General features: G+C 42.8%; 1 protein-coding gene across 5 annotated transcripts in view; it reads right to left on the bottom strand.

The window, feature by feature from the left end:
- LUC7L (LUC7 like) overlaps nt 1–15,433 on the bottom strand; it is a 31,030-nt gene extending 15,597 nt beyond the window's left edge. The window contains exons 1-5 of one of the 5 annotated variants that reach the window (XM_081257313.1): nt 15,386–15,396; nt 15,197–15,349; nt 14,294–14,364; nt 13,225–13,319; nt 9,083–9,181 (exon numbers count right to left, since the gene is read on the bottom strand). In XM_081257313.1, coding sequence (XP_081113439.1) covers nt 9,083–9,178 — 96 coding nt within the window. In that variant the 5' untranslated portion in view covers nt 9,179–9,181; nt 13,225–13,319; nt 14,294–14,364; nt 15,197–15,349; nt 15,386–15,396. Of the gene's footprint in view, nt 1–9,082; nt 9,182–13,224; nt 13,320–14,293; nt 14,365–14,661; nt 14,679–15,196 lie in introns of those variants that run through there. The other 4 variants (XM_081257312.1, XM_081257311.1, XM_081257314.1 and 1 more) reach the window with 4 other exon arrangements.
- Nucleotides 15,434–15,586: the final 153 nt, after the last annotated feature.

The raw sequence follows: 15,586 nt of genomic DNA, 5'->3' as shown, positions 1-15,586 counted from the left end.
GCTGTTGTGGCCTCTCCCGTCGCGGAGCACGGGCTCCGGACGCGCAGGCTCAGCGGCCATAGCTCACGGGCCCAGCCGCTCCGCGGCACGTGGGATCCTCCCGGACCGGGGCATGAACCTGTGTCCCCTGCATCAGCAGGCGGACTCTCAACAACTGCGCCACCAGGGAAGCCCAAGAAACACCTTTATGACAACCCTGTCAGGCCCACAAGGAAATACCTTTTTCACACCTTTCTGATTGGCAAAAACTGAAAGTTTGGTAACTCGCTGCTCTGTTAGTGAAGATGTGAAAATGGGAACTCTCACACATCACTGGTGGGATCATTCACCCCTGTGGAGAATTCCGTGACACTAACTACCAAAACGACAAAAGCACATCCTTTCTGGGCCAACAGTCCCGCTTCTAGGGATCTTTCCTAGATACACTCACAATGTGCCAATGTGCAATGCAGCACTATGACCATCAACAGGGGATGGTCCTATAAAACAGACACACATCCTGTGGAATACTACGTAGACACAAAAGGATTAAGTACACTATATGATAGGAAATAATCTCAAAGATATGCTGACAAACCAAAAAAAAAGGGAAAGGGGGGGGCAGATATAGAGCATGTGTGCAGCAGACTACTATTTGTGTTGAAAAAAAAATAGAGGGTTTCCCTGGTGGCGCAGTGGTTAAGAATCCGCCTGCCAATGCAGGGGACACAGGTTTGAGCCCTGGTCCGGGAAAATCCCACATGCCGCGGAGCAACTAAGCCCATGCGCCACAACTACTGATCCTGCACTCTGGCGCCCACAAGCCACAACTACTGAGCCCACATGCCACAACTACTGAAGCCTGCGCGCCTAGAGCCTGTGCTCCACAACGAGAAGCCACTGCAATGAGAAGCCCACACACTGCAATGAAGGGTAGCCTCCGCTCGCCACAACTAGAGAAAGCCCGTGCACAGCAACGAAGACCCAACACAGCCATAAATAAATAAATAAATAAAATTTATAAAAATAAAATAAAAGAAAAAGATACATGTCCCTCAGGTATCCACATAATCTCTAAAGGAAAGAGAAGAAACCGAACAACTAACTGGTTACCTCTGGGGCCAACCAGGGGGCTGAAGAACAGAGAAGGAGGCAGGCTTCACAACATACCTCTCATATCTCAAACTCTTAATCACGTGAGTGTTTTACGTGTTTTTAAGTTACTGACAGGACTTCCCTGGTGGTCCAGTGGTAAGAGTCTGCCTTCCAATGCAGGTGATGCAGGTTCAATCCCTGGTCAGGGAACTAAGATCCCATATGCTGTGGGGAAACTAAGCCTGCATGCCACAACTAGAGAGCCTGCGCTCTGCAACTATTGAGGCTGTGTGCTGAAACTACTGAGCCCATGCAGCACAACAAAGAGCCCGTGAGCCGCAAAGAAAGATCCCGTGTGCTGCAACTAAGACCCAATAAATAAATAAATGAACAACTGACAAGCAGTAACCCTAGTGACATAACTGATCTAGGCAATAATCCTCAACTGCTACTTAAAGCATGAGGCCAAAGGCTGATGGGGGCCTGTGCAACCAGGTCAGGCTGCCTGTGCCACCCAATTCCACTGACGTTTTGCCACCCGAGGTGATGCACCAGCCAGTGCCCGGCCCGGCCCAGCCCCTGCACTATTCTGTCAAACGAGAACCTGATTCTGACCGTCAAGCTTCCAGATCTAACTCCCAGGTTACAGGAAATTTCAAAGATAAAGGAAAACACGTTAAAAAGACTGCATTATAAGGATGCAATCAGCAAAATCCAGGATATGAGAAACTTAAAAATTAATTTCTTCAAACAGATCTCAAAAGACTTACAATACATCCTACTGTGTGGCTCTTATTTTGAATTCTGAGTCAAACAAATGATCGTAAAAAAAATATTTTTTGAGGGCCTCCCTGGTGGCGCAGTGGTTGAGAGTCCGCCTGCCGATGCAGGGGATACGGGTTCGTGCCCCGGTCTGGGAGGATCCCATATGCCGCGGAGCGGCTGGGCCCGTGAGCCATGGCCGCTGGGCCTGCGCATCCGGAGCCTGTGCTCCGCAACGGGAGAGGCCACAACAGTGAGAGGCCCGCATACCACAAAAAAAAAAAAAAAATATTTTTTGAGATAGTCTGGGAAATTTGAGGACTTAGATAATGTTAAAAAATTATTTCTTAAATTACCAATACTTTAAATAAAATTATCTTCTAGATGTACTATTTGCAGTACTTATAGATAAAATTCTATGTCTAGGACCTACTGTAAAATAATCCAGTGTGGAAAGACAAGAATAAAGATGAAATAAGAGTCTTCACGTCAACAATCATTGAAAACTGGGAGATAAAAACCCAGAGATCTCATTATATTATTCTGTTTACTTCTGCATGTTTAAATTTTTCCTCAACGTATTTTTAGAAACAATGCTAATAAGATACAAACTTCTATATACAAAATAGACAAACAAGGTCCTACTGTACAGCACAGGGAACTATATTCAGTATTTTCTAATAAACTATAATGGAAAATAATCTGAAAAAGAATATATATATATGTATAACTGAATCGCTTTGCTGTACACAAAAAACTAATGCAACATTGTAAATCAACTATACTTCAGTTAAAAAAAAAACAAAACAAAACAACATGCTAGTAAGGAGATTCTGTCACAACCAAATATAATACCAGATCTTTGTATGTAGAGTAAAGAGAACTTCAAAAGCCAATGGCAACGCTGAAATATTTACAGATGAAATGACAGGATGTGTGAGGTTTGTTTTGAGATTTGTGAGAAGTGGGTACAAAGATGAAACACAGTTGGTCCTGAGCTGATCATTCCTGAGGCTGAGTGATGGGTACGTGGAGATTCATTATACTGTTACATCTCCTTTTGATGTATGAGATTCTCCAGGTAAGACAAACAAACAAACAAACAAACAAACAAACAAAAAAACCCCAACCATCCAAGGTCAGCCTGTGGCACTTGAGCAGCAAGCTGTTGCTTCCTTCCACCTTAAAGCTGTGGTAAGGGACTGCCTCCAGGGAGCGGGAGGGGCACAGGGAAAGGGGGCTTTGGGCGTTTTCCATGACAATCAATGAATTCTGATTCAGCCACACGCTTCCAATGAGAGCACACAGAAATCTTCAGTATACACAATTTTATCTTTGTCTTTCTCATGATTTCCTAAGGAATTTTAAGTCATTGAACAGGTCTCACAAAGTTTCAAGGGCACAGTCTACCATTTGAGTGCATCATGATTTGCTCATTCATCATTGAGCCTTTTTTGTTACATCCAACTTTTTAATCTTATAAACAATGCTAGCTACCACAAACATCTTTGTGTACCAGTGTTTGCTTGTGTTTTCAATCACAGTTGACCCTTGAACAATGAGGGGGTTAGCGATGGATCGTGTAGTACTGTAGTATGTATTTATTGAAAAAAATCCATATGTAAGTGGACCCACACAGTTCAAACCTGTGTTGTTTAAGAGGCCACTGTACTTCCTTAAGATAAGAGATTTGTAGAAGTAAGTTACAAGGTAGAAATAACTTTAAATTTTCATTTCTGCCTACTATTTTAGTAACCTGACCAGACCTAATAACTTTTCACGATTTAGCATAATTAGGAATTCCCCGGCGGTCCAGTGGTTAGGACTCCGTGGTTCCACTACAGGGTGCATGGGTTCGACCCCTAGCTGGGGAACTAAGATCCTGAAAGCCATGAGTCAAAAAAAGAAAAAAAGAAAAAGAAAGCGTAATTTTTTCTCCTCCCCTAAGAAATAATCACTTAAGAGCTTGGCATATACCTTTTAAAACTGTATTACAACGCATATAAAAGCAAACAATTTTTACTCCATTTAGGAGTTTTTCAAGATTTTTTCATTTTTCACATCAATACACGCATCTTCTATATCTATAGCTGTGTTTCACTGTATTTTAACACAACTATAACCATTCCACAATGAATACACATTTGCATTTTTTCACTTTTCACTAATCCAAAACGATGCAATAAACATCTTAAGTCTTCTCATACATAGGCAAATATTCTTCTAGGACAATTTCTTACAAATTGCTTAGACGGGACTCAAAGTCTATAAATATTTGAAAGTTGTATAAAGGGCTGATGAGCTCTTATAAAAGATTTACCAAGGGACTTCCCTGGTGACGCAATGGTTAAGAATCCACCTGCCAATGCAGGGGACACAGGTTCAAGCCCTGGCCCGGAAAGATCCCACATGCCGTGGAGAAACTAAGCCTGTGCGCCGCAACTACTGAGCCTGCGAGCCACAACTACTGAAGCCCACGCACCTAGAGCCTGTGCTCCGCAACAAGAGAAGCCACTGCATGAGAAGTCCACACACCACAACGAACAGTAGCCACTGCTCACTGCAACTAGAGAAAGCCCACATGCAGCAACGAAGACCCAACGCAGTCAAAAATAAATAAATTTAAAAAAAAACCCTGTATGATAAACATGGCTTAAAATATAATTCAAATGCCTGTTACATTAATAATATATTTAATATTTTCAATATGAAGACAAAATAAATACTGTACTTTTTTTGTCAGCTGTCTCTCTAATACAACCTAGATAAAAATAACTCCTAAATATCCCTGACTGATCTGCTAAACGGAATGATTCCTCTCCCAGCATCATTTGATGCTGCTTGCATTAATTCTGGCATCAGTCTTATTATACTTTCAGAGACTTTGGAGATAAATATTTGGCCCACCTCACAGATTCATTGTCAACAGTGAAGATATTCTATCAAAACACTTGGTGAGATACATAAATATAAGTTATTAAGAAAAATCAGAACAAGTCATGATTTAGCGATGGTTCACAATTTGTGAAAACAAAACCTGTGTCCATCTTCCAATAGTGATGACTACACTGTAGTCCCTCCAGAAACCAACCTCAACATGGGAGCTGCTGGTCCCACGCCTGGGAACTGAACAGTCCATGGGCTACGTACGTGGCAGGCTAGGAGCCTAGCACCAACAGCAGGTCATCAGGAGGCAGCAACAGTCAGTGATAGCAACAAGAGTCAGCCCACTGGCCACATCTGGCCGAAAAGCTTCTGTGGTGTTCTGATTTATCAAAATTGCAATTTTGACAAGAAAAATCACAACTAGCCTTTCTGACATATACATATATACATATATATACCTATATACATATATATATATATGTGTATATATATATATATCTGTTCATCCTGAATGGCCTATCTTTGAAAGATACAAGTGACCTCTGAAGACAGGTACTGGATGGCTAGTCACACGGAAAGGGAAGACTTTTCACCTGGAATCTGTAACAGTTATGTTACCTACCGAAGAGATTTAAAAACTGGATTTTTATCGAATTCTTTTAACAAATCTATATTCTGGAAAAGCACTTTATTTTTTCCTTCAAAGTTTATTCTGCATAACTAAGGGGGAAAAAAGTTATTTTAGTTTGGTATTTTAAAGTCAGGCCACATTTACCTCTATTAAAGTAACCCATTCCGTGCACCACAACGAAGAGTAGCCCCCGCTCGCCACAACTAAAGAAAGCCCTCACGCAGCAATGAAGACCCAATGCAGCCAAAAATAAATAAATAAACAAACCCATGCACACCTAAACACTACTGATACATATATATTAAAAACTTTAAGGCAGGGTAAATCTTATGGCTTGTGAATTATACCTTAAAGCCATTATTTAAAAAACCTTTTTATGGTAAACTCCCTAACACCCAGAGGTACCTGCTTAGCGCTGCACAAAGCACCACTCACCGTGTGGAAGGACCACACCTTATGCAAGTAGCCCCCACTAATAAACAGTTCCAGTACATCCTCCTCTTTTCACTTCAGTCTTTTACTTTCACAAAAAAAGCTGCAATGGGCACCTTTTCTGTGTACCCATTAACACATATCACTAAGATACAGTCCCAGCAGAGTTCTGGAACAAGTGTATACAGGCATTTGACATGCTGAGCCACCTGACAAGACTGCCCTCCCACAAACACAGCTGCTCCAAGTCACCCTTCGTTCTTCAGGACAGGAGGCCTCCTCTGTAGGTTTAACAGCACTAGCCATCAAACGTTTCAACATGAGCCATCTGTAAGGTCAAATATGATTTTTAAGGAGTTGAAAGGACAGGTGGCTACCTCTTTAACAGGAAAAGGTATTCCCGCAAATGGTAAATTTTCACAATGCAAAAAGGTCTCGTGGGGCCTCCCTGGTGGCGCAGTGGTTGAGAGTCCGCCTGCTGATGCAGGGGATACGGGTTCGTGCCCCGGTCTGGGAGGATCCCATATGCCGCGGAGCGGCTGGGCCCGTGAGCCATGGCCGCTGGGCCTGCGCATCCGGAGCCTGTGCTCCGCAACGGGAGAGGCCACAACAGTGAGAGGCCCACATACCGCAAAAAGAAAAAAAAAAAAAAAAAAAGGTCTCGTGACCCACTCGAGCCCTCCAACTAAGACCAGAATGTTCATAATCTCTCGGCTTCTTCTAAAACTACTCTGTACATCTAGGCACGTCAATGGGTATAAATGTCCTTCCTTTTTAAAAATCACACTACAGAAGCCATCATATCACGCTTGCTTTTCCTCTTTATCTCGAAGATAATTTCACAACAACATACACTGAACTACACTGAACTCAATCCTCTTTCCATAGCTATACGTCATTCCGTTGTAAAGAAGAGCAATGACTTAGCCAAGCCCTCACTGAAGAAGCCTACAGGGTTCTGGCTTTCCGCAGCTCTAATGCTGCAGGAATATTCTGGAGCAAATGTACCTTTGTACATACGCAAACGCTATCGGTCAGATATACTCTCAGAACTAGCACTCCTGGGATGCGCTTTCACATCTGCAGATGCTCAATTATCCAGGAGGTGTGTCCATCTCCTCAGCTCTCAGTGAGGGTGAGCATCTGCCATAGGATTAGATGCCTACCAGAAAGTGTCCTTTTCTACCCTTTGCCCATTTTCTATTCAGCTATTGTTATGGCTCTTCTCAATTATCATGAATTCTATATACAGAGAATACTTGTCCTTCGTCATACATGCTGCAAATATTTTGCCCCAGTTAAATTGTCTTATTTTACGTATAGGAATTTTTGATATGCTAATATTTTAAGTCGCTACTCAGAAAAATGTATCCATCTTTCCCTTATAGCTTCTAGGCTTTATAACATGTCAAGATGGCAGAACAAAATTCTCTTTTGGGGGATCCAACCTGGTTTTTCCCCCAACTAGCTAATCCATAGTTCCTAATAGTGTTCATTGAAAAACTCATCTCCACAGTGGCTGAACACATGCCTTTCATAAAATACTAAATTACCATGTATGTTTCAGTCTTTCTGTAGTCTAAATTTCTTCTATTCATCTATTCTTCAGCATAAGTTCATCAGGGCATTTAAAAAGTACACTGACATTCTCATGTAGCAGAAATGCTTCGATTTGTGATCCAAAAAAATTATGTTACTAAAATTGAAAATTTAACCTATACATCTGTGTATCTATCTGTTTCTGATATCCCAAGGTAATGGTCTCTTTACATAAGCGTTTTTCACGTACTGAAGAATTTAAACTCACAATAAAGAAAACTTTCATCTCCAAGCCCCATCTATTAGTTGAGCTGTTTGTTGCTAAAGGCATTTTTAGTTAATTCAAAGATTCAACGCTGATGTTGAAGACTGTACTTGAAAAAGAAATGATAATTTTAATCACTTTTTAAGTTTACTGATTTAAGCAGAATTGACTCTAGCTATCATATACCCTCTAAAATGTCCATTGGCAGAAAAAAAAAGTCTTTCCTTGGTTTTGCTTTTCTCTGACTTCCTTCCACCAAGCTCAGTGCCTTCCCAGGCTTCACTGAGGAACCTGAAATGGCATCAAACCCCTCACTGATCTCTGGTCACACCAGGGATGGAGGACTTGGAAAAAGAAAAAACTAACAGAGTGACTCCATGGGAATTCCCTGGCAGTCCAGTGGTTAGGACTCGGCGATTCCACTGCAGGGGACCTGGGTTCAATCACTGGTCGGGGAACTAAGATCCCACAAGCGCGGCCCAAAACTAAATAAATAAATAGATAGATAGATAGATAGAATGGAGTGACAATCATGCATTCTCAATGGGGACAGGGATGAAAACTTGTCATGAAGAGTGAAAAAAATCTCAGATATTACAATGGTTTGTGGCCTGGCAAGGATCACATAAACTGATATGCTGGGTATCTGTGGTATCAAAATTTCATGGCGGGGAAGTAGACAAATTACAGGAAAAGGTCTAAAAAGGGCTCCTTTGGGAGGCAAAAATAACAATAAAGTTATGAAATGCCATTTTATAACCACTAAATTGCAAAAATTTAATGGTCTGACAATACCAAATATTAGTGAGGATGTGTACACTGCTATTAGGGCTGTGAACTGATACACTTTCTCAAACAACAGGGAGAAAAAAGAAAAAGACAACATTACAGATCTTGCAAGAATAAACATGCCTCTCCTACAATCCAGCAATTCCTCTCCTAGGAATATACCCTAGATAAACCCCTGTACATGTGCACCAAGAAGATATTCAAGAACATTTATAACACTGTTCATAATAGTTTAAGAATAAAAAAAAAAAAGGAAGCTAGTATCAACCCAATTGTCTATGAATACAAAATGGATAGTTTGGGGAATACTCAAGCAGCAATGAAAACAAACAAACCATACTCAACAAAATATGTAAGCTGGAACATAACATTGAAGGAAAAAAGTTATTAAAGATTACCTATGCTATGAAACCATTTTTATAAGACTCAAAAAGAAGAATAAACACAATGTCCAAGGAATCATAAAATATGTAATAAGAAACATTTTTAAAGAAAATGATACATACAAAACATAGAACAGAATAGGGATGATAGACACACAGACACAAATCGGTACTGGCCACGTTCTAGCTCCCAGCTAGAGAGCGGTGGAATGACATCTATTTCATTATTCTGCTTCATAACTTACATAGGTTACATTATTCTTGTTAGTGCAGTATTTGGCTCTTCACAGTAGGGAATAATTAACACAAAATAAAACTTACATCCAATTCAAAAAAGAGGTCCCTTTCTTTACTTGCAATCTCATAATCTGCTCGGAGGGCCAAATCGTGGATTTTGGTACATTCTCCTAAATCCATGCGCTGTGAGAAAGAAACAAAAATTTACACATGAACATCTACCCATTTGTAGGAAGCACGTGACCTGGTGTTTTAGCTGTCACCAAAATAAACAATACTTTTTTGGATATTAACTATGATAAGAAAATTTAAAAATAATATGGCTAAGAAGCCTTATTTTCCTTTTATTGATATCGTCATGACTATAAGACACTCAGAACAGGTGCATTTAAGTGTAATGATTTATATCTCTTATACAACCAGAAATAGACTAGTAATCTTTTCATTATTTAGCTTTTGCCAGTTTTATTATTGCATTAGTCACATAAGAAATGTTTATTCAGTGAATAGCAGCGTGAGGGGTGAGAGGGTGGCAAGGAAGAGGCCAGGAAACAAAAGTATCACTGATAGCAAGTTTCCATGCATTCCTTCTTGCAGCCTTGACTACTCAAGATGCTACAGAGACAGAAAGAGGAAAAGGAAAGAACAGAGAGAAACCAGGTTTTGGAAATTACAACATAACCTAACACCTGGCTTTGTATAGCTCTTTGTATACCAAAGGAAATAAAGCAGAACAGGCTGATTCAGAGCCAAAGCAATTCTCCAAACATTCTCCTAACCTGCTAAATGGCTCTGGACACGTAACTGGGAACACAGACTGGACCATTCACTTGCCCCATTTGAAAAACAAAACGCTCTTTTAACAAAACAAATTATTTGTGTTACCAGTAAGATTCGCCTGATGTGCTATTACATGTTATGAGCATGTACAGTACAATTAGCAGTGCGTATTTCTTATCTAAATCCTAAGTAGAGGACCCTGTACAGGGACACCCCCACTCCCACCCCTGCCTCTGATCATCTAAACAGCAACAGGGATGTTTGGATGCTGAGCGTCAGGCTAATAAGTCAGAGAATGCAAGTTAACAAAACCCAACAGCCCAGTGAGGAGACACCTCGGGAACCCAAGCTGTTGGTTGCAAGTACGACTAGCAAACAAAGAATGATGGAGTTCAGGAACTCCTTTAAGCTCAAACTACAAGCGTGTTCAAAACGAGATTTAAAAAATCTTCATGGGTTACAAAACCCTCAACATTTTAGTTTTTAGGCACATGAGAGAGGCTCACAGTGCCTGACTCCTGGGTCCAAATCTCAGAAAGTGTGGCCACGCTCTTAACAAAATTTCCTTCAGTATCCCAGTGACAGAGCCATGAGGGGACTGCCTAGGGTGGAGTTTATCTTCATTTTTACTGAAGGCTACATGCCAAAAGCTCTTTTCTCCTTCATTATGCTTACTCCGAAGTCATGTGTAGTTTATGCATGTTGGTTATGTGGGGAATGCAGAGGTAGGGAAACAAGTTCCAAAAGCCAAAGTTGAAGCTAAAAGTGCTATCGCTGTAAAGCTGACAACTTTTACTTCCTTCACTCTTTTAAATAGCAAGTATAATTCTTTAAAAATATATAGCTTCCACAAACAAAACTAAGTGCAACAGCTGAAAAATTAGAGATAGCTATCAGAAATTATTTAAAAGCTAACAAAATTCTGTTACTCAAAGAAAAACCACCTCCAGATGAAGCAAGCACCAAAACCGTTGAGTACTATAATTTTAACTGCAAATCAATTTCCATTCTAAAAACTTCAACTGTCAAGAAAATTTCGACATTAGGGAACCACACATAAAGCAAAATTCACCACTATCTTCCTTCAGGTGGGAGCTCTCAAGCAGCCACTGCTAAAGCAAGTGGAAGACAGGCCTGGGGTTCCATGGTTACTCTGGACGTAGCTTTTCAGCTTTGCCAAGGAGGCAAGGAAGTACTGGCCAATTCCCCTGGCAGCCAAACACCAAGCAGAGCTGAAATACCACACTCATAAACTTCTTCCAAAATATTCCAAATGGCTGTCAAATCCAGCATGTCAGGACGCCCCCCCTTTTTTTTTTACTGAACAAACATCTGTGTTCTCTACCCTCCAGTGGTGTCACACTGCAGACAGGGAAGGGCAAATAAAGGCTCCTTCTAGAACCTTCAGGAAACCAAAGTTCTTCCACCGAGACAAGTTACACTCCCTTCCCTCCAGCTATCCCTCCGCTCTTACTAATCAATACATTTTCCCATCAAGCCTCAATAAAATGATTGCTTCCATTCCTCCGTTGTCTTACCCCTACTGACAGGAGACGGTTTTGAGCAAAAATTTGGGTGTGGAGCAGCCCTTGGCAAGCTGAGGGTTATAACCATTTTCATCTTGCAGCTGTGTTCTAAAGAATTATATTCATTCCAATTTAACACAACACAAACTCTACCTCTCCCTTGCCACCTCCACGTAGCCCACACCAGTTAAGGCTCAACCTTTACAACACCATCCAAGTTCCCAACCCTCATCTCAACTGACCTCACGACCCCACACACTTGTTTACGGCACCCTCACATGAACATGGGTCTCCTGGGCTCCCTCCTCCTCAGTCTTGAGCTGCCCTGTAACCCACGCGGGACAGAGTGATGCTGAGCAGCCCTTGGGCTCTCATCACTGCTCTGGTTCCACAGCCTCTGTCTCCCTCCCCCTGAAGCACACCAGCCCAGAGGCACCTGAGGCACCCCTGCTTCCCTCTGCTCCAGCATCCACCTGGAGCGTTAATCCCCCAAACGCACACATGTGTTTTTTCTCACCATTCAGGTCTCTGCTCCCATGTTCCTGAGAGGCCTCTCCTTATCACCCTATCCAACAGTCCAGAACCTACTCATTATTTACTGTCTGTCCTGTTCCTCCATTAGATGAGAGTAAAGATTTTGTCTTATTGGTACCACATCCCCAGTGCCTGGCACAGAGTATGTGTCCAAGAAATATCTGGCAAATGAACCTATACCTAACACAATAAACATCTGTAGGAAATGCCCTCATTCATTAGCATTCTGAAACAATGCTACATAGGGATCCAATCAAGGAAAATACGGTTGAACTGCTTCACTCTGGTGCATGTCCCTCTACTCCCTTTGACTTCTTCTACTAAGACCTACCAGCAGTTCCAGGTTATGATGCCTCCTACAGGAGTATCCTACCGCTGACTGCTTATGACCAGTGGAAGCCAGTAGTCTACAGTGATGGCACCCACAACAATCCGGAGCACACAGTAGTCATGCTGTTTTCCTATACCAGGTCAACCGCAGGCAAAACCCCAGCTAACAAAGGCACAAGGCTTGGCTTTCATTTCCTATTTGCTGTCAGAAGAGCCAGCTTGAGAAGGTTCAATACACCTGAGCAGTTTGCCAGACACTGCTCCCCCAAAATGGTAATAATAAAAGCAACAATTAATTATGAAGAAAACGTTCCCCAGCACATGCACATGTGACCCTTAAAATGAGTAGACAATTCCAGGAGGGAGCTGTGAAATCTTAAAATGGTGATGGTGTTTACAGGACTAATTTTCTGTAAGTGGCTGAATCACCGCAGATAATCCACAGTCTTTAGTCTTCTTAAATCCTACCTAATTTTGAATAAATACACATTCTGCAAAACTAGCATTTATCTGTTTGGTTCATCTGAAGTGAACTTAAAGTTTCACTTAGAATTTTACACTTCACTTAGAATTAGAAAGGTCTATACTTATTGGATCATGTATTGATTTCTTGAAAGGGTGGCATAACACAAAATTGCAAATCGATGTCAGTCCTGATTTTTCAAAAACCTAAAAATCTGGGAAAGAAACATACCTCGTTAGATCAAAAGTCTAACGTGTGTTTAACTTGAAAACAAACCAACCCAGAATCTTAGAGCTACAGGCTGACCTGAAGTACTCTTTTTGCTAAAGCCAATGGAGACTAGTATTTGCACTACTTAGCTGTGAATACCTCAGTACAAATGACTCTACAAAAACCTGATAACTTTACAAAGAGAACTTTATAGAAGTGAAATATGTCATTATATAAAATTCCACCACACTAACAGAACCTATCACTCGAAGGGCAGTAGGTAATTTCTGCCTGGTAAACAGAATTCAACCTGAAAAACCTTCAGTGCCCACACAGCATCCATGTCTGAGTGTCCTATGACATCCCCCCCCAAATGTACCTACCGTCCCAGCCAGAATGTCGTGGGGGCAGCAGTCCAGAAGGTGACTCTTGCAGACACGGTCATCTGTAAACTTGACCCTCTGTCTGGTTTCATCTCCTGAAATTCATGTGTGGTTTTAAATAAGACAATATTATCACATTAAGCACAAAAGCATATCTGGTACAATTCACCTGGATGATTTGCAGACTACCAAATACACTGAAAAGCTGATCTAGAGGTATTTACAACTGGAACGAAATACAGATGATTTTTGATGCTAAATATATCATGAAGAATCACACTTAGAGATCTGACTCCGTCATTGTGTCAAGGAAGTCAAGGAGTCAGAAGGAAAATGCTGAGCACCAAACGGCCATTAGCCCCACACATACACGTGGGCAATGAGATACCAAAACCCATGCTAATCAGAGGGCGATGAATCACCATGTATGACTTAAAGCTGGTAGTTTCCAACAAAAGCTATTTATTAATCTAATCATTTTGCTATAGACCAACGTATAGGCAGTATTTTGCCCAAAATTATATGAAGAAAGCTTTCTTTCTCTACTACTGACTGATAAATAATCTGAACCTAGTCTACCTATCGCCCTTTAACCCCCACCCTTAAAAAAGACAGTTGGCACCTGAGAGTCACTTTTAACAAGACAATACCAAGAAGAAAAAAAAAAGGCAAAAAAGGAACTAGGTTAGTCAATACACACTGTGAGTTCCAACACATACTGTACCCATCTGCATTCTTCAAGACCTCAGCTGCAGAATTTTATGCCCGCTGTTGAAAAGTTTTAAAGGAAAAGTTTTCTTGCCCAACCTGCAGTAAGGAAGTCAGGGGAATGATACATAAAAGTAAAGGCAAAGTGGAATGTGACAAATTTTAAAGCTAATCTGTGTATATGACACAGAGCTGTGTAATACTAAAGGAGGAATATATTTTAGGATTTGCAAGCATCCAGGATTAATGTAGTGTCTTTTTATTGAAAATGTTTTCTTTCTAAACTACACTTTTAAAGTTACTTGTGAAAAAAAGCAAACACTTTTTTGTTATAACAGCTTAGAAATTGGTTGTGACTCACGGCTCGATGAACATGAGGCTTTTCTGCAACTCCCTTGCAGATTGATGTAGGCAGGCAAAGATACACTGAACCTTTATAAATAAAATAGAGGGGCCACAATTGTTCAGTTTGTATGAAATAAAAATATGGGAAGCAATTCAAAAGCAACTCAATATACAAAGAAAGCTAAAAAGCACTTATTCGCCTATGAAATAAAGTGCAAACAATCTGCACAGCCCTGCGAATGTGCCAGTGTGAACTTACAACTTCATTACTTCGGTAGAAAAGAAAACACAAACCACAGCAGGTATATAGTTTTGCAAAGATGCAACCGCTTTCTCCTTAGACAACCATCATGATCTTGCGCTCCTCCCTACAGTACAACCTACCTAACGACTGCCAAGCGCTGGCTAAACAGAGGCTCTCCTGTGTGGCTAGAGGAAAAGGGGGCTGGAAAAGCACGCGGCAGGAACCCACGTTAGAAAAGCTCAATTTACGGCTCCCCTTGCAACGGTACAGAACAAGAACGGCCGGGGTTTCCAGGCCATCCGGCTCCCTTGCGCGGAGGAGCTCCGCCAGCCCGCTGCCAGCGCCCAGAGCCCACGCTGGCTGCAGCCCTTCGCCGACTCCCGGTTCGAGGGGCGGCGGGGGCCGCGGGGGTGGAGGGGGGGCGGAGAAATCGCAGGAAGGTCAACGGGGAGGGGGCTGGCGCCCCACCGACGACGCGGGCTCCGAGGGAGGAGCCCGCCGGGGACCCAGCCTGCGGGAAGAGCTCAAACAAAGGCCCGGCGCCCCCGGTCGGCGCGCGGGGGAGGGGAAGACGCCCGCGCAGGCGCAGACGGTCGCAGCCCCCCGCCTCAGGCCGCCCGGCGGCCTCGCCTCGCTCCCGCCCCAGCCCCCGCCTGGCCGGCCGCCCCTACTCACCGTCCCGGGCCGTGCCCATGAGCTGGTCCAGCAGGGCCCGCATCTGCGCCTGGGCGGACATGGTGGCCGGCGAGAGCGGCAGGAGCGGCCGCGATGGCTTCTCTCAGACAGCGGCAGCGGCGGCGGCGGGGGCGGCGGCGGCAGCGCGGCGGCGGCAGCGCGGCGGCAACGAAGAAGGGTCGCGGCGGCAACGAAGAAGGGTCGCGTCGGCCTCGAACCCGCTCGGCTTCTTCCCGCCGCGGGGCACGCCGGGAGGAATTGCGTAGGCACCGGCGCGTGGCCTGCTGGGAAATGTAGTTTGGGGGCGGAGCCAGAGTCTCTGATGAACAAGCGAGCTGTGCAAGGTGCGGGGCCAAAGTCCCAACCCTGATTTTAGTGTGGAACCCAAAA

This window comes from Mesoplodon bidens, assembly GCF_964165515.1.
Source record: "Mesoplodon bidens genome assembly, chromosome: 15".
Taxonomy (NCBI): domain Eukaryota; kingdom Metazoa; phylum Chordata; class Mammalia; order Artiodactyla; family Ziphiidae; genus Mesoplodon; species Mesoplodon bidens.
This window is presented reverse-complemented; position numbering and strand designations above follow the sequence as displayed.